General features: G+C 31.6%; 1 protein-coding gene across 2 annotated transcripts in view; it reads left to right on the top strand.

Moving 5' to 3' along the window:
* Window positions 1–15241, top strand: part of LOC111049728 (signal transducer and activator of transcription 5B) — a 41618-nt gene extending 26377 nt beyond the window's left edge. Inside the window, exons 16-17 of one of the 2 annotated variants that reach the window (XM_022335891.2) lie at window positions 6244–6297; window positions 10094–15241. In XM_022335891.2, coding sequence (XP_022191583.2) covers window positions 6244–6297; window positions 10094–10274 — 235 coding nt within the window. In that variant the 3' untranslated portion in view covers window positions 10275–15241. The remainder of the gene's footprint in view (window positions 1–6243; window positions 6298–10093) is intronic. The other variant, XM_039426237.1, reaches the window with a different exon arrangement.
* The last annotated feature ends 5498 nt before the right edge of the window (window positions 15242–20739 follow it).

Genomic DNA, 20739 nt, shown 5'->3' with positions numbered 1-20739 from the left:
CCAAAAGATATCAAATTATTTGTAGATAACTGATAATTTGAATCAATGATGGGAAAAAATTTACATGAACCCAAATGTTCCAAATCGAACCTGAATAGGCGGCTGACCTTGGCTGGCCTGGTCGGCCAAGTCAGTTGAACATTTCACCATTCTTACGACATCATTAGTCTCGCCCAACACAACCCTATTCACGTTCCGACTTCGAATCGAAGGAACTGAAGTTGGACAGAATATCGGATAGTGAATGACCCGCTTGAATGAAGCTGTGTTAACTCTTTCATTAGATTTGGTTGGAGTTTGACATCTCGGTTGGTGGAGGTGACGTCATACGTTAACGGAATGTAGAAGTGGATGATAAGGGTCTTGACATTCTCGAGCAGTCACATTGGATGCGTGCAAGTGCACACGTGGTCATTCATGACATTGCGCGCAGATGAGAAACAAAATCTGGAAAGAGTATCTACATTTATATTTCTTTTTTTAGACTTGATTAACTATTGACAGCCCCTTTAGCAATAAACTTGCTGATTGCGTTCAGTGTAAGCAGCAATAGACAAATCACAACGTGTTTCACTGACTCTTTCCAGATTTTGTTTCTTGGCTCATGCATGATCTGACTTGCCCTTGTACCTACACTCATCCAATGTGATTACCATACCATAATGCATCAACAATTGAATTAAACTAAAGTAACTTCTACATTCATTAGTTGCGTGACTGTTCGTGAATTTCAAGACCCTTAACGTCTACTACTACATTCCGTGATCTTATGAATGTGTCTGAAATATTGGTTTTCAATGTTGCATGATTGAAATGTAAAAATTTATCTTTTAACATTTTTTGTTGCTATTCGCTGTATTCACCTAGATGATGTAGAGTTATATGTTTTGTGTCCAATGGCCTAATGACAGAAGAGGATAGCAAACCAATGTTAATCAGGCGCTGACATTATAACGGGGATCCCACTGTACAAAAGAAATCGGATAAATCGGCTGGCTTTTCCAGCTATGTTTCCTCTTATTGGGTTATGAAAAACCACATTGTCCCTTATTGTTCTTGAAATAACACATATTTTTGGTAATTCCTAAAGAGAATAGAGTGGGAACGTTCAAATCTATCATACCTCCCCAAGTCGTTATTCCTTTTTACTGTGCCGGTCTAGCTAATCCTAAGTTCTAAATTTGAACACTTTTGTCTATAGCTGAGAGAGCTATAGGAAAACGCTAGAAAATTTTATTTTGAGCATACTAACATATTATTATGTAAAAATGATTGAAATTCACCTTCAGCACGCTTTAGTAGCTCGAATGCAGTTTTCAGCAAGATTTCAATGTTCTTTGTTTAGTAGATACTAAGATCTGTTTGTGAATGTATATTATTCAGTGGCATTTCTTCTTACTCTGCTTTTAAATAAATGTTTCATTTTCTACGCTGGGTTTCGATTGCTTGACATATTTTATAGTGAGTTTTTCATACCAGATAATATGTTGTATAATTTTTTACGCTGGATTTTAAGCGCTTAACATATATTCTAGTGAGTTTACCAATCAATCAATATAGAATTTCCTCTCGTAAAGGCGTCAAAAACTGACCCTTCACAGTTTTGCAACTCTCTGTAACTTGATTTGTTTCCTTGGGGCTATGCAATTAATCAGTATGTTCAACAACAAGCTACCGTATTTTTAACAATTGAAAAGTAAAGTATTTATTTTCTGAAAATAATTACAATGCAAATCCTATCCACCAAAATTCACACTAATGACATCATACATACAGATATTACCACAGATATAATTATGTACATATATACAGATATATTATTTATAATATATAAATATTATTATTAGTTATACATACAGATTTCAATAAGAAATAAATAAATGTTGATAACTCATTCTGAAATTCGCACTTATTCTCAAAAATTCACACTACAATGAAAACATAAATTACAGTAAGAAATGAATATTGATAATTTATGTGTTGGTTAAAACATTTGACTCACTTTACTTTGCTAAGCCATTTTAGGATTAGCTTAAAAGTCAACGCTTGTAGGAACTAGGTCTAATTTGCGCTAGAGAAAATAATTGAATAGACTTAGAATGTTGTCAAAAATCCACTTTAATTACATAAAAATTAATCTTTTACAGGAGCATGCTTTCGTGTGTGCTCACACATCATCAGCTATAAGTTACAGCTAAGTTTATTTTAAGTCTATTCAATTATGGAAAAGTTCCACAACATCAACATTCACACTACAAACTTAATTAACTAGAGAAAATAATCGGGTTTGCTGACTTTATAATGTGAATCTAACTGTACAAAAGAAATCAGCTGGCTTTTCCAGCTACATATTTCTTATCAGGTACGCGAAAAACTTCATTAGCTCTTATAATGCAAGTTATTATTATTATTATTATTATTATTATAATGCAAGTTGACCTAGGATCATATGCACCATCTACGATCAACGCTAAACCACGATTACCTTACTTGAAGATATGTATGCATCCATTATAATGTGTCACATTCCGGGTTTAAACAAACAACTGATCTATCTCAGTTCATCTGAGAGGGTACATATGAGCTTTAGTTTGACCAGTTTCTACCAAAGTTTTAATAATTTCTGATTTGGCGTAGAAAATGAAACACCCCCTGTATATGTATATATGATCTCGATTAAATTGTTGCGCTATCTGCATTGTTTAATGATCTGCTAACGTTGTGTAATCATGTTGATTGCTAGCTATCACTCCATTCTGGAACTCTAGAGAGTGTCCATCAAGAAAGAAGAGTCAACAGCAGACAGTTTTCCCTAACAAGTCTGCTGCAGCTGAAAATCTCTCAAGATTCTTCTAGAAAATACGATTGACCATTTTCCTTGATATTCTATTTCGAGCTGGAAAAATGTTCACTCCTTTTGTTTTTGAAGGATCACCGAGTCTTTTGGCATACAACTTTCGTTAGTGATTAGTTCTTTTTGAAAATCCGTGTTATTTCTTGTTGTTAGTTTTTGCACTAGTTGTTTTTCAGTTTGCAAATAATATCCATATTAGCACTTTTTAATGAAAATGTTTTTTTGTAGCTAGTTACAGTACAGTTAAACTAAAATCTCTAGCTTAGAGTTCGTCAATCTTCCAGGATTTAAAATGTATTGATACTATTTATTTTTATTACTTTTTTAAAATTTTAGTTTTTATATTTGATGAAGAAATGCAAATATCCTGCATCAATGCCTCCAATTTTGGAAATAAATCTTCGGGGGTAATATCAAATCAAACTAGAAGCAGGTCTCATTAAAAATAAAACAGGGTTTAAACAGCTTAAAAATCATAAGTTTGTAATTTGTTCAAACATTAATAGATCTACAACAGTAAAAATAATTTCTGAATAATAATGAACATGAATGAGGTAGTTCAGGATTTTGAATGAAAAGTCAGTCTGTAGGCTGTATTCTATTTTAGAAGATTTTTATCTCAATTTGGATCTTTCATCAACTGTTGTATCTGAATAGTGTAATTAGATTGTCATATCATGTATTGACTGATACTGTATCGTGCATCTACCGAGTACTGAATTGTCACTATGACAATGTAAGAGCTTATTTACCAAGATAGTGGAGTGCTTAGGAGCGATAATTATTAGTGTGCTCTTCTAGTGAGGCGTATTAATTTTGTGAATCTAAATTACTAACAGACTGAGCGGTTAAAAGCTGGCGAGAAACTACAATGAGAGTCTAATGTTTAATAATTTATTCATTTGTCATGAATGATATGAATAACCCAACGTGAGTAATACACCAGAATTTTCAAAATCGCATTTGACAAAGTATTTTTCAATGTTGTTGAGGATTTTGAACCAACGTGAAAGACTAAAGGACTTGAGGGAATTTTAAAACTACATGAATGGCATGGACTTGAGACTCAAAACTTTGTAAAAGCTCATTCAAGTAAACTTGGCGTATTAACTTGACCAAAGTAAAGGAGACTTTATTGGACCACTCGGGTGGTTTATTGAAAATGTACTATATAACTAGTGTATTCTTGAAGCTGAATACATGGTTTCTACTGTAATATGTATTTTAAACTTTTTTGTAGTTAGGCGTTGCGTATGTCGTGATGTTTTATGTAAAATTCCTCTTCCCCAAAGCTTTATTACTGTATTATACTGTGTCGAAATGATTGTATCTTAAGCTTATGCTCATAACCCTGCAACGAGAGTCAGTGACTATGTGCCAAAATAGTCTTAGATGGTGATTTGAAAATGTATGCTCTGTCAGAAATTCATTTCTTGTCGATGTGATTCCAATAAATGTGATTGTATGTGACGTTTTGTCGCAATCTATTTTTAATGTGATCGTATTAGATCATTGTTTTTACAATTACAACTATTTGTCAGTCAATTCTATTATCTAATGTTATTATCAGTATTATTGTAAATGTGAAGAAAGTATTGAGTATTTGCTAGGTGTCTTTCATGTGCTACGAATTTATCAATATAATTACATCCCTGTAACCAGAAATAATTTGAAGGGAAGCTAACATTAGTATGAATTGTATGGAAGAAGATTATGAGATAGAAACCTTGTGTCGTTTTAATTCACAGCTCTTTGAAACATTGTGGCTCATAATATTCATATGCCACTTGTATTTGTCATTCAACAACGCGTTTTTCCTGAGAACCTTAGCAAATTGTACAAAGCATTTCTGTCCATTATTCTTGTTATTGTTTTAGGTTGAAAATACTGTTTTTTCTATTAGAAAAATTGAAAATTTGTCATAACCTATGGGTACATATTGTATAGAAACCACATTGACTAGCCGATAACCTATTTTGAAATCACTGCATAATTATTTTTCTATCTGAGAAACGAGTATTTTTCGAATAATAATTACCACAAATATATTCCACAAATTGAAAATTAATTGCTCATCTGAATGAATAAATACATCAAGTCGCCTAAATTTTCTGTTCAGTACTTGCATTGGTTATTTTAAAATAAACGAGACCTGAAAACTTTCTTCACGTGTGTATTGGTGAAGGCCAAAGAAATTGTAATCTTTTCTGGGCCTAATTTTGCATTTATGTTCTGCTTTGAAATCGAATTAAAAATAAGTATAAATGTAAGTTCGTGTTGTGGAATTTCTTCATTGAATATCGAGAGTTTATTAGATATAAGTGTAAAATATTATATTGTTGTTGATGTTTTAAATATATAGACGTTTATGCTAATAAGTGTATCAGCTAACTTCTCATAAGTGTTGAACTAGTAAAATGTTAGTCTCAATTGTATGTCTCAAGATTTCGTAAATTTTAACGCAGTCGTCTTCCCTTGTCGATTGTTTGGTGAGTTATACTCATTATTGTAACGGCTACTAATTGTTAACGGTTACTGAGAGTACTCATTATTCTATTCAGTCAACGTTTTAAGTAGTTTGTAGTGGAACTAGTTTATAAAAAGTACTTGAATTAATTTTTGAATGGATTTGGTTTGTTGTAATGAAAGTCAGTGACAGAATACTTCTTCGTAGTATAATATTCACCCCTGTTTAGCAGTATTTATTTTGAAACTGTGTAGTATAAATTTAGCAGTCTATTCAATTTAATTACTATTCTTATAATTTTTTTCCGGGTATAACAAATCTTGGATTTTTTTGTTCTCATGTGTTCTTGTATACCATCTATTGTTTTCGTTGATTCGTTATTTTTTGTTTGATTACAGTAGCAACCATAAAAAAATTGATTCTCTTCTTAAATTCTCTTCCAAAATCCACATTTATAAACAATTTTCTGACAAAAGCTGAGTTTGACTCAGTTGCCTACCATCCCAGAATAGTTCAGATTAGCATTAGATTCATCCTAATTTGAGTATTTATTACTAAACTCTAAAAGTTATAATCAAGAGTACTGATTTTGATGGACAACAAAGTTGAACTACCTATAGAGAAAGCATACGCCAATTTTCTGTATGCTTTATTCTAAGGTCCAAAGTGTCTTGTTGACTTTTTGGAACGCTCGTTAGTGCGTTAAGCTTAACATTTCGCTTTCCATTTTCTTAATATTATTTTCTCCATTGCTGATCATTTCTATTAATATTTTTCCTAGTTTTAATTGTTATAATGATAACAGTTCGCTTTCTATTTTTTTAAAATTATTTTCTCCATTGCTAATCATTTTTATAAATATTATTTTAAGTTTATCTCGTTGAAATTTTCGTTAATACTATTTTCACTCTTATTGTTCTAGATCACCTTACGCACAGGATTCATTCAGCCAGGACTCTTTCAGTCAAGATAACTGGTAGTTATACTTTCTTATTATTTTATTTGCTTATTTTATTTTACCGGATCATTTGAATTCAATCAATGATGAGGTGTAAATGCATGAGAACCAAAATATTTTTTATATTCCCAGTTTTATTTATTTGATTTGATTCGATCAATTATCGAGAGTTGTGATCAGTGATAGATTTTAGATACTTGTTTTATATTTGAATTTGAATTCAACTTGAAAAATTGATGCTAAAGCTGAGCCTTTGTTCAGAAATTCACTGAATTCGGTGCCATAATTCAGTTATTAGTAAATCTTCAGTAAAAATGTCACTTTTTGGAAATCAAAAATGGTAAAACCATAATAATTATCATACTAGTCTTATTATCTGAGGTGCTGTACTTGAAATGAATTAGTTGAATGACTGACATTGTCAAATTAGTCTTTCAATGAAAAATAATATAAGACGTTTCATTCTAGTAATAATTATAGTTTCTATTTGTGACCAACGCACTATTTTACAAATTCCAGTGAGTTTTAAACATTCCACTGTATTTGATACTGATGAATGATCGGTACATATCTTACATGAGCTGTAGATAACAATTTATATTTTAAAGAGATGATGTTTCGATTAAATTCGTGGTTTCATCGCAATACTTAATTACAGCACAAAATGCATTTATTAACAGGAATTTATACAGATTTCTTGGAGTGAAATGAATACTTACGCATCTTGTCAAGGAACTATCAAGATTCCTTTCTAATTGTGATTATAAATTATTTCAATTTAATTCTTCCAAAATAGATGTTACCAAACCTAATTTTTGTGTAATTTAAAAAAAAACTTGCTCTCGAATAAATGGATTTATCAAGTTTAGAGTATTATTAACTCTGTTGTGCAATATAATAATATTTATCTTATTAAGTTCCTATTTTTTCGCATTGACATTTTATTCATTCCATCAACTCTTTTTTGTTATTGGATACAAGATTTTCTCAAACTCATCGGTTTCGAAAATCGCCTTTCCCCAAATCAACGGATATTTTTCCTCTTATTAATTACTTGTTATTCATCCATTTTTCATTCTATTCATGATTTATTCTCCTATTCATGCGCATAATACATTTTTGGTATTTCTTTATAGGTTTTAGGCATTACTTTCTTTCTTTAATGTTTTATTGAGGTTTCCAATTTTATTTTTGGAATTTGGAGTTTCTCCTGCTGAAAGCATTTTTTATAGTATCTTTCACCAATCTTTTGGTGAAATCAGTAGGCTATAACATGTTTCCTTTTTATCTAAACGTAACCTCCATGATTTACCAGTTCAGATTATTTTCAAATAATACGTTGTAAATCGAGGGATGTTCTGAACCAATTGGAGAATTCGCATACTATAATGGACCTTTTATTTTGATCAGTCTATGATTTTCGAATCTGTAAATAGTTTTTGAATGGTGCACTGAATATCGTTCAGTAAGCTCAATATCAGAGAGCTCTTTTGCTCTCTTCAATGTAGTTTTTAGGAATTTTCACTCTTAAATGTTAGATTTGTAGGTAAATGAATTTCTTATTGATGTTACATGCTATTGACGACTCGAAAATTCATTCCCATTGTTAATTCTTGAAGTTTAATGTTGAATCTATTCATATTTATAATCGTAACTTGAGATTTTATTTGAAGATTGATGTTGTAGTGTGTGAGTTGTTCAATGTGATACGGTACGATGACGATGGGCTTATTGTAATGCAAATGTTTCCACATGGATTTATTTCCCAGTTGTGTTGACTGTGCTCAATCAATAAGCCTATTAATTATTGCTTGATGTAAACTATCTGACTGTGTAGGTGATGCTATTCCATCATCATATATTTTTCGTATTGCCATTGTTGTTACTAATAGTTGTTCAATATTTGTATATCAATGTTGATCTTTTCAAAAATGATTTAATACTTGTAATATGAATATTAGATTATAAAAATCTTATCGTGAATAGCTCAGTACGTCTTGTCTAATGAGTGCGCTAACTTCAAATTGCACCGATACCGTGCTGTTTGATTGTAGTAGAAAAGTGTTGATGGTTGGAAAATATTTAAAAAAAATCATTACATCAAATTCTCTCTTTGCATTATAAACCAACATTAATTAAACGTGTTTCCCACTAATTGATTGGAAAACTCTCAATTCGTTCAAGAGATATCAGACTAATAAACAAGGAGCAAAACTTACTAAACTGTCATATCATTTTCAATATAAGTTCTTTCTGAAGTATACTAATACAAAAAATAAATTGTATTTTTATATAAAATGATAATTTTATATTCTAATGCTCAATTAGATAAAATATTTTCAACATGCCTTATGTGGCCTAAAAATAGAGAAATTAAAAACAGATTCACCGTTCTATTATAAATTAACTATGAAGATTGTTTGAAGCCAAAGTAGAATACTTGACCACTAACTGCTCTAAAATAGTAATATTACTTCTTTAAAATGATTAGCGTTGTCAAGTATCGCCGCTAATAATACAGTTCATCTAAATTCCTATCTCTCATTTAAATAAGAAAGCATACAGAAGCATATATTCATGTATGCTTTCTGTATAATAATATAATATGAAATATTAAAAAAAAAACAAAAACAGAAGCGCATGTCAACTAGTTTGAAAAACATCCGACTTCTTCGCTAAACACTGAGAATTTCAAACCTAGAAAAACATTTGTAACGCATTTTGTTGTGTCCGACTTAACTAGTTGTTTCAACATACTATAGTGTTTCAAAAAGCTCCTCTGTAATTTAATTTTATTCATATATATATTATTATGTATTCAAAATTGATTATGCATTTTACCTTTAGAATAGAGAAGATTCTCTCGTGTAGAGAAAAATCTCAGCCCGAAGAGATAATTTAGAATACTGTAATGTAAAACTGCTCAGTGTGGTTACCGCTTTTCTGTTGTAAAATTCTGGTATCATTGTAGTATTGCATTGTAGTTAGTAGACTCTGATTAGTTGTAGAACGCTGTTGAAACTAACCAAATTTCAGTATATTAGATGTGATTATGTAGTATACTAGTTGTTAATAATATTAAAATTTTGAATGTATTCTGATGTCCTATCAGATTGTTTCTCTGTCATAGATTTACATTCCACGGTAGTGGTTGAATGCTCGCTAATTGTGCAATTTTCATTACTTCATCATTGATCTAAAATTCAATGAATGTTTTTTTGTTGTAAGGTTCTCTTATTTTTATTCTATGTTGCTTCTACATTTTCTAAACTTACTGATATTTTTATACTTTCTAATGTTATTGATGTTTGTTGTGTTTGTATGCTTTCAACGTCCCGCTTCTGAATGCACATTATTTCATCGCTCTTTTTATACTCTATATTTTTGTTTTTCATTTTTATATTCTTGGATTAGAAAGCGAGGACAGATTTATAGGGTTTACGATTGGTTTGTATGTTTGAGAAAAGAGATAGCCGTGCAATTTGTGTCATGTAACGCTCTCTGTCATTTGATGTAAAACGATGATGTGTTGCTAATTGATGTTAAATAAATGAGTGTACAATACAGCGTTCCGTCATTTCCAACACCCCCCCTGCATGCCCCCCTCTGGTGCGTCACACACACGCAAACAAACACACGCACACAACAAATGTCAATATCATTAGATGGAAATATGTAAAGAAATGATTGTTTTCGGTTGTTATGTTCTAGTTTGGTTTTAGTTTTTGCGAAAATAATTTAATTTCCCCTTATATATTTTTGCCTATTGCTATTGACTAACTTGTTAACGCGTGTGTCTGGTTTGTGTGTGCAGTTACAACAACAGCAACAACAACAACAACAACAACAATGCCAGTGTTGACAACTTCCAGATACCTGATCTGGAGGATTTGGGCATGGATATGCATCAGTATGAGGTAGACGAAGATGACGCGTTTTTACAGTTGTGTCTGCCCAACGTGATGGGGTATAATCCCAACAACCCCGCCAACTGAAATCGCTCGCTTCATTTTTGATTCAATCAAATAGCGAAGCTGAGCATATTTATGGAGGCTAAAATAATTGATTGAAAGATTTGAAACAATCTAAAATTGTTATAGAATTGAAATTGAATTTCTATTATATTAATGTCAAATAGCAGAGCTCACAATATTTTTATGAAAGCTAGAATAATTATTGATTGGAAGGTTTGAAATTATCTAAGATTGAAATAGATATCTGAAATGGATTTTCTATCACATTCATGTCAAATAGCAGAGCTGACTAGACTTATGGAGGCTTAAATAATTGATTGGAAGGTTTGAAACTTTCTAAAATTTAAATAGATATATGAAATGGATTTTCTATAAAATCGAAAAATATCAGAGCAAATAGCAGAGCTGACTAAACTTATGAAGGCTTAAAAGGCTTAAATAATTGATTGGAAGGTTTGAAATTATCTAAGATTGAAATAGATTTTATAATATTTATGTCAAATGAAAGAGCTGACTAGACTTATGGAGGCTTAAATAATTAATTGGAAGGTTTGAAACTTTCTAAAATTTGAATTGATAATTATATGAAATGGATTTTATAGGCCTTTTCATGTCAAATAGCAGAGCTGGCTAAACTTATAAAGGCTTAAATAATTGATTGGAAGGTTTGAAATTATCTAAGATTGAAATAGATACGGTATATGAAATAGATTTTATATTATATTTATGTCAAATAGCAGAGCTGACTAAATCTATGGAGGCTAAAATGATTGACTGGAAGGTTTGAGATTTTCTAAAAATTGGAAGTGATATATGAATAGATGTATCGTAATTATGTCCGTAAAATAATCACTATAACTTCTAATAATTTATTGATCAGCTTGATCAAACAGACTTTGAGTACATGGATCGAGCTAAAATAACCATGATAACACATTTCTAATAATATTTATTCGTGGACTGAAGAATAATATCCCTTAATACTAGACTTTTCTTGTCCATGAAAAATAAAGAGCAGTAAATTATTGGTGTACTGCTACACTAATAGTTTAGTAGAACTGACAAAATTTATGGAGGCTTAAATAATTGATTGGGAGGTTTGAAATCTTTTAAAATTCAAATGGATATTTGAAATTACTTTTCTAGAATATTAAAACTTTTGATGACTTGATCCAAATAAGCTTCTAATCAATCACCGCTTTTTCAACCTGGATTTCAGAATCTATATCGATCAAACTAAAATAACAACAATTTTTAAATGTCAAAAAAATTAATCAACTGAAATGAAATAAATAATAATTTTTGAATATAATAAATTTTTGTTCTAGACCATTAGTGTCGATGAAAAATCAAGTGCTGTAAAATAGTATAGTACTACTATAGACTAATAGTACTACTTTTGGAACTTTTTCCTGGAAATAATTCTATATATTTATAACTAACGCATTCAGCTAAATCAAGGAGAATAATCGTGTTCTAGAACCCCGCCTCCAAATCAATAGTTGGGTAATCATAGAAACTTGATGAAACTCAATCAATTCCAAGAGTGTAATGTTTTTGAAATTTTATTTAATGATAGTCCAACAAGAGGACCTTACTATGAATTCCCAAATAATCAAAGTTTCGGTTTACTTTAAACAGGACCAACATCTATTTACGTGGAGCGTATTTATTAAATGTTATGGATCAGTTGCATTTCATTTCATTGATTACATCAAAAACATTACGGAAAGGAAAAATGTTGCTTTCACTATCTGATAGACGGGATAGGACATGCTAATGTCTCATCCGTGAAGATTTTTAAAACCTTGGGATGGTAGGCTATTTGTGTGGCTTTTATTAGACGTTTTTGTAACTTTTGTCAAGCTCTGTTATATGAGAAAAAATTGTATGCAGTAGAGGGCTAACTGCTTTCTAATGTTTTAATTCGGAATTTCTATCTGAATATAGATTATACATTATATTGGTAAAGATGATGGATGAATAATATATTTTTAAATATGTTCTACTATTTAGACCATTATTGCCTTAGAAAGTCCAGTCACATTCTGCCTTATCATCTATTTATTATAAATGAATTACTAGAAATCTTAGGAAACAATTTATTGTAGATCAATGATATTATATTATCGTTTTTATCTACTTTGATAATTAATACGATTGGTTCATTAAGTTGATGAGTTGATACTTGAGAAGAGTTTCTACAATTTACTGCTTGAAATGAATTGCAAAAAGTAGTAACTTAGTGTAGCCTAATTCACTGTCTTCTGTAAAGTTTCTGGTATTTTTGTCAATTTGACAAGCTTCAACTGCAGAAATGATAATTTATTTAGAGCCTACTATTTCGTAAAGAAATTAATCATCCAGTAGTAACCTAAGTAGCCTAATTCATTAAAGTTGCTGGTATTTTTGCCAATTTTACAAGCTTCAATTGCGGAAGGAAATTAATATTTATAGAATACTATTGCATAGCTCTTAGCAGTTGAATATTTTTTGAAAAATAGGCATTTTTCTACCTCCAAAGGTCTTTCATTGAAATTCATCTTATTGATTGGATTTCTGGAAAAATTCATGTTTGATATATATCCTATAATTATATAAATGATATAGCAACGCAGTAAATTTCCTTCATTTATGAGTACAGTAATAATTATATTTTTTAATTACTCATATTGAAAATAAAAGATTTTATCAGATTGTAGAAATATAATCTAGTGAACTAGATTACACTAGACACTTGATATTTTCTATTAGTACAAATACATACTTTCTAATTCAAATTTATATGAAATCTTGCAAAACTTATCTAGAAAAATGAATGCGTTTTGTGTTCATTTTCAATCATATTAGAGCTATAATATTATTCATTTTGAACTATTCTATCTTTATATTTACAATTAGTGAATACATTTTAGTATAAATCATTTTATTCGTTTTATTATTTAAAATGTTACTCTAATTGCATAGAATCTATTGAACAATCATTAAAACAATTATAGATTCTAGGTAGATTCTTAGTTGAATCAATCTTTTGTAGGTTCTAAAAATATTTGAGCCAGACTCAGTCTAATTGTAAATATGAGCAGGGTTTTAATGTCCAGTAATGGTGGTGCTATTAATTGGTCGGTATGTTGTGTTCTACTTATTGAACTGATTGTTGTAAGGTTGATGAGATATGTTGGTCCCACCTCATGAACGAAAATCTCTTCTTTTTTGTTAAAATGATATTTTTAATATATGATTTTTACGTCAAGCCATGTGTGTTTTTGTCTTGGCATTGTTTTTTATAATTTATTGTTTTAAAAATAATTACTACAACACTAACTTGGCAAATTTCTTTTAGTGTTTAATTGTTGCTGAGACTGTAGCAGGTGTTCTCAATCTTATTATTGTTTTCAATTATACATTGTTCTCTGAAAAGATCTCATGAAGAATCACTTGTCCAATCAACGTAGGTTGAAAATATTTATTTGATCTGGCGATGGACTCCATCATTTGTGCAACTCTATTCATTCTTACAAATCAACAGACATTTTTCCGAATTTATCAATTTTTTCCACTTATTACTGTAATAATATATGTAAGTTATTTAAAGAATCAAAACTCGGCTTTAGAGATTTTAGAGTCAGGTTTTCTAATATAATGATTCATGATTGACTGTTTCCAATTCCACTGCATTGTAACGGTCTGCCATAATTGAATTTAATATTAGTAAGAGTAGAACAAATTAATGTCTTTTATTGCTTATACCTAATTAGAAAATTATTCCTGAATATTTTTGCTAAAAGTCTATGTTTAGCCTTGAACCTATTTCTAAAGCATATTGGACTCCACTTGCCTGTATATTGAATGAATATGTTCACTGCACTCATCAATGTTAACTTTGTTGTTGTGTGTCGCTATGTGATTGGCTGTGTTCAAATCAAATATTTTTATACAATTAATCTACTTTTAACTCAGGCATTATAAATGGAATACGTAATTATTTAAATCTCGGACTGCTATAGACATTTATAAATATTTCTCTTTTAACCAACTTACTTTATGTGTCATTACTACCATTATAGAAAATATATGTGATAAGTTTAGATAATAGAATATGTCAATGTTGAATCATTGATATTGCTTATTATGACATCTAGATTATTGATTGGTGCCTATATATTATAAAAGCATTCTTACAGGCTTATTTTATATATGTTCTATGTTTTAATGACAATTAATTTATGTGATAATTTGATAATTATATTATAATCATTTTATTTTTTATTTCAACTTATACAATGAACTGGCTGATGAATGCAAACATTTAAATGAATTATCATTTTGGATATTTATTTCTGTCGTTTATATTATTCTAATAAATTTTATATAGTTGGTTGGCAACTACATAATTTTATGATATCTTTCGTAAAATTTATATTTTGGATTATATTGAAAGCATCGCTTCATCAATTGCATTTATGTACTTATAATAATTAACATAAAATTTGCAGCTCAGCCTTCAATCTATAATTGGATATTTGGTGTAGCTTGCGTTATGCATTTTGAAAGTTTAGATATCATAGTGAAATCTTGTTGTATGGCTTACATAGTTTTCTCTGTAAAAATAATGATCAGATACAGAGTCTAAAAGCCATAAATTTAAGAATACATAGCTGTTATCTATAATAATCATTTTGATAGTTAGATCTTTAATTGTATGGGTTAATATATTTCTAAAAGCTACTAATATCAATTCAACTGAATTCATCAACTATTAGAATCTTTGTAGACTGTGTTAAATATCTTGAAAGGGAGTTGGGAAATCTTTGAAAACCTTAATAAATCAAAATAATCTAGATTTTTTGCTGGAATGTGCGGTACCTGAACATTATTTCTGTAGAGTTTTATTCTAGTAGAAATTTTGGTGAAATCAGCTTGAATGGTTATTGTAGAAAATGTAGTTCATGTGCAATTGAGAAATAAAATTGATTATATATCATGAATGTGACTTTTCAATCTTCCAGTTCCAGATATTTTGTTGTATTTTCAGGACTATCTCAGTTTCTAAATTACCTTTTTTGTGGTTCTAGTTAATCAACAGAATCATGAAAGATGTCATGAGTGACCTGATGATTGATCTCTGATTAAATTTCTGATCTCATCAAGAATTTCATTCTATCCTTCCGGCAAAGTAGTAGTTCTATCCTAGTTAGATAGTAGAGATACACAATGAGGAAATTCTATTTTTTCTTAGTCCGTGGTGGAGGCCTCGAGTATAGTTCTGGACCCTTTCCTTGCTTGGAAATCAATCATTGGATTGATTACTGAATTTTTCATGGAGGGATAATGAACTAACCAGTCTACTTCTCGATTCCAAGACCGATGTTCCCTTTTTCATTTTTTCCTTCCATTTTTCATTTTTTTTCACACCATTCTGTGTTCAGTGTCAGTGAAGAAGTTGGTCCCTCTTCTAACTGCTCACTTTCAGCGTTTGAGGGGCCAAGGGACAGAACTATTCTCGAGGTCTTTCAAGACCAGGGCTATCATTTTTAGGATTTATTCATTATCTTGCTCGTAGATAAAGAAAAGTGAAAGCATGTAGTGTTTTCTATTTTGAGATATAAATCAAGAAAATGGAACACAATAAAAGTTGTTCTCTTATTATTTTTATTTTATGTGATATGATAGGATAAAAAGGGTAACTTTTATTATGTTTCAATAATTTAAGTAGTCCTATTAGTCCAGTCAATATAGACATAAAAAAGGGGGTGTACTTGCAATTTATATTGTAGTTCTGATTACTAGTATATTATTTGGATACATGAGAGAAGTCCAGAACCAATTTCTTCATGCAAAATTTCCTTGTGCTATTTACGGGATGGCCAAAACACCTCGTATTTTCGGTTCATTTTCCAGTTTTCAGCTATTTCTGCCAAATCCAGTAATAGGACATAAAAATTTGCTCTTGCCTTTTTTAGATTAAAAAATTCTGAATAAAATGAGATTATTCGGCACTCTCTATCTCCAATGAGTAATGAAGTTATGATTTTTCAGAAATGATTAAAATTTAAAGAAAATAATCTGCTCTGATGTATTTCAGTTTTTGATCAACAATATCTTCCGATTGTTACCATTTAAATGTATAATTCAAAATCCCTCTGGGCGTATTTTTGTGCTCTACAATCTGAGATCAGGCTCATCTCATATAGATTTCCATGTACACCTGACAACAATGCAACTTGTATTGTGAAAAACACCTAATTTACAGCTTCAACCATTATCACCAACAACATTATCCTCATATGGATATTACGCACAATGATGTCTACGCTCATGAGACTAAAGCTGCGTTTACACAAAAGTTAATAAAAAATTCTGGTGTGGCGCACTCACACAACATTTTCCTTGCCGTTTTGAAAATTGGTCACCTGACGCTAGTGTTCCCGCGCATCTCAAGTCTACTATTCTAAGAACTGAGCCAGCTGGTGACAGGTCAATAACGCTGGATACACACGAGATCTGCTATCTCTTCATAGTGAATGATTCAATAGAATCAACAGTTGCCAACAATCTGCAATTGAATAATCACATTTTCTCAAATTTCAAGCTAATTTTCAATTTTAGGTGAAAATGTTACTGGACATTAATTGAAGAGATTTTCATGCTCAATCTTTTCCACTCGAAATTTTTCGTTTAAATTATATCTGAGACCTGATAATTGGAAATCTAAAATCAAACTTTGCATAGATGGGGAGGAGCTCCTGAAATTTTTACAGATATGGGACTTGTGGCAGTTGATATAGCTCATCAATGACTATTTTTGGTATGAATTTGATCAAAATCGTTGGAGCCATTTTCGAGAAAATCGCGAAAAACCCTGTTTTTGACAACATTTTCTCCATTTTAGCCGCCATCTTGAATTGCATTTGATCGAAATTGTTCGTGTCGGATCCTTATAGTGTAAGGACCTTGAGTTCCAAATTTCAAGTCATTACGTTAATTATTGGGAGATATCGTGTACATTTATACCCAAAAACCACTTTTTTGGACTCAGGGGACCTTGAAACGTATAGAAATTGGGGTACCTTAATTTTTTCGGAAAGCAATACTTCCCTTACCTATGGTAGGCTAGGCAAGGAAAGTAAAAAATGTTAATAATTTGATCCTTATAGATTCTATTAGATTGAACATTATTATCTTATCATACACATGATGAACATATCTGTTTGTCAAGCTCCGTTCAATCTAATAGAATCTATAAGGATTAAGTTATTAACATTTTGTTAATAACTTTGGTGTAAGCCTAGCTTTAGATTATTATATTCTATGAGAATCGCCCGTTAGATGTAATCTAATGAATTACATAACCTCAACCTCACTTTTTAAATACGCTTCTGTCACCCTCGTTTCATGTGCTTTGATCAGAATAAATTTTAATTCTTCAATTGATTATTCACCATGAGTAGCCTATATCAGATGAACTTGTAAGTACTGTTTAATTAATAAAACGATGTAATTTTCTATTTTTTGTCCATTTTATGAAAGCCTGTTTTACATGAGTTAGTAGTCAAATGGCTTATATCTGTTTTGGATTAAAATGTTATTATTTTTTTTTAATTTTTTGGGGGAACCGTTCTGCATCGTGTTTATACTAGTAGTTCTATGAACAGTAGACCTCACGCAATATTCTCATCCACAAGTACCTGATTGAAACTATAGACCTTATGGAAATACAGCAATAGACTGGCTTCTCCACACATCTGTGTAATCACTTGTCAGCTGATTTATGATTAATAATATTCTATAGTCTGATTTCTACTCTAATATTGGCGGTAGAATACAGGACGTGAGTAGATACCTCAAAACACAGACTGTCCTGCCAGACAAAGTAATTATGAATATCGGAACAAATAATATGAGAACTACGCGAACACCAAACCATGTCATGAGACCATTGTGGCTCACCATTGAAGCAAACCAGAGGAAATTTCCGGGGACCGAGTGGTATGTCTGCTCCATACCGGTCAGAGAGGACTGCAACATGCGGTTTATTGAGGAAACAAACATGGCACTTCATTTCATGGCGGATCAGCTGAAAATTAACTTCTTGGACTACACTCTTATGAACTGAAAAGGAAACACCTTGACTGGGACGGTGTGCATCTCAATAAAGAGGGAGCTAACATATTGAAGGCCGGCATTTGTAGTATATTACGAACTGAAAGGGGGAAGAATTCTGGAGCCCTCATTGAGTGCATCTCATAGCCACACTCCACATAACACACTCCACATACCAAGGAACACAGAAAAAATCAACAATCCTTCAAACAGACTTGCAATAGGAAAAATAAGTCACTCACCATCTACCACTTGAATCTACAAAGGGGATTGCAATCAAAACTGGAGAGGTTGAGCATGGATCTGAGTCTGTACACCCCTGATATCGTTGTTCTTTCGGAGCATGGACTCAGAGAGGAAGACCTACTACACACCAATATTGCTGGCTACACTCTTATAGCAAACTATTGTCGTAAAACTCTTCTCTGAGGCGGCATTGCCATGTATAAAAGAAGCAACCTTCAACTGAACATGGAGAAAGTAAACTTAGACCAGTCACATGCACCTGCAGAACAGCTTTTTGAAACAGTAGTGGTGAAAGTACGGATGAGGCAGATGAACCTAATCATTATTGGCACCTATCGATCTCCATACCCCAGAACAGAAGATGAATTCCTATCCAGACTTGGAAGTCTACTTCAAAAATACTCTGGAAAGCGCTTCAAGATTGTTGTCCTTGGAGACACCAACATAGACACTCTAAAACCAGAGAGCCAAATCTGTAAGGACCTAGAAAATATCTTGACACAGCATGGCTGCCAAATCTACAGGATGCCTGCCACAAGAATCACTCAAAACTCAACCACAAGCATTGACGGATGTTATCACAATATGGACACAAAAACAATAGAAACTAAAGCATACCCAAACCAAATTTCCGACCATCACACTGTCATCTGCAAAGTAACTAGTACGGTAGAATATGAAAATGCTATATATAAGCACACCCGAAACTTCTCCACAGAAAATCTAAATCAACTAAAGACATTGCTTCAGCAAGCTGACTGGACAAGGGTGACAAACTCTCCTCAAGTAGATGACAAATATAATAACTTTCTGAAGATAATGCGGATAAGTATGGATAGTGCAATGCCTCGAGAATTAAAAAAATTACTACATCCGAAAAAAATATCTTTTGGGACAATAACACATTGACATTGAGACACAAACTACTCCAAGCAAATAACCAGTACTTGGCAACAGGCTCTCTGGAAGATAAAGAAAAATGCTCTACTTTAAAGAAGGCCTATGACACTGAAGTGAGAGAGAAGAAAGTGCAGCAGATAAGAAGTAGAATTGAAAAGACTAATAATAAAACAAAAATTCTCTGGAAGATTATCAATAATGAAAGAAACAAAAACAAGCTAGGAGTACAGGACAACCTAGTGCTGAACTGGGAAAACGGAAAAATAGTAAACCCCAAGCATATTAGTGATATCTTCAATTCTTTATTCACACAACCGCCACCAAAGTCAAATATGCACGCATTAGATAGTGAGGATGAGATGCTTGATGCTCCATTATTCAGTGATTTCTCCACAATTTCAGAATCAGACATTGACTGCCTTCTTGACAACCTAAAACCAAGTAACTCAGCTGGATATGATGAGATTACAGGAAAAATAATGAAGTATTGCAAGGACGAGTTGAAAAAGCCACTTCTTGACATTGCTAACTCATCTATAAGACAAGCAAAATTTCCATCATACATGAAAGTGGCAAAGATTTATCCTAAACTGAAAAAAGGTGACAAAACTGATCCCAGGAATTACAGACCGATTGCTAATCTGCCTACACCATCAAAAATAATCGAAAGAGCAGCCTATAATCAAATAATATCCCATCTTGAAGACAACAATTTACTTGTGAAACAGCAGCATGGATTCAGAAAGAACCTCGGCACAATGACTGCAATATCAAATTTACACAATGAGATTACAAAAATGTGGGAAGAACATAAAACCCCCTGTGGACTCTTTATTGATCTACAAAAGGCATTTGATACAATAGACTTCAACATACTAAAAAGCAAACTCAAAAAACTAAAAATTGTAGGAAATGCACTTGCCTGGCTAGAAAACTACCTCACAAACCGGCAACAATATGTTGAAGTAGAACATAAAATCAATAGCAATGTAATCAACTATAGATCATCCATACAAGCAGTCACTAAAGGCGTACCACAGGGATCGATACTGGGCCCCCTGCTATTCCTCATTTATATAAAACGACTTTTCTAAGGAATTACAACCTGATAAAAAATGCATTTTGTTTGTAGATGACACAACAATACTTATGCCCACTAGCAAGGAAATGTCTAAAAATGAAGTAATCGATTCTACATTCAATGAAATTAAAGGAATCTGCAATAAATTAAACCTTA

This window comes from Nilaparvata lugens, chromosome 4 (genome assembly GCF_014356525.2).
Source record: "Nilaparvata lugens isolate BPH chromosome 4, ASM1435652v1, whole genome shotgun sequence".
Classification (NCBI taxonomy): Eukaryota; Metazoa; Arthropoda; class Insecta; order Hemiptera; family Delphacidae; genus Nilaparvata; species Nilaparvata lugens.
This window is presented reverse-complemented; position numbering and strand designations above follow the sequence as displayed.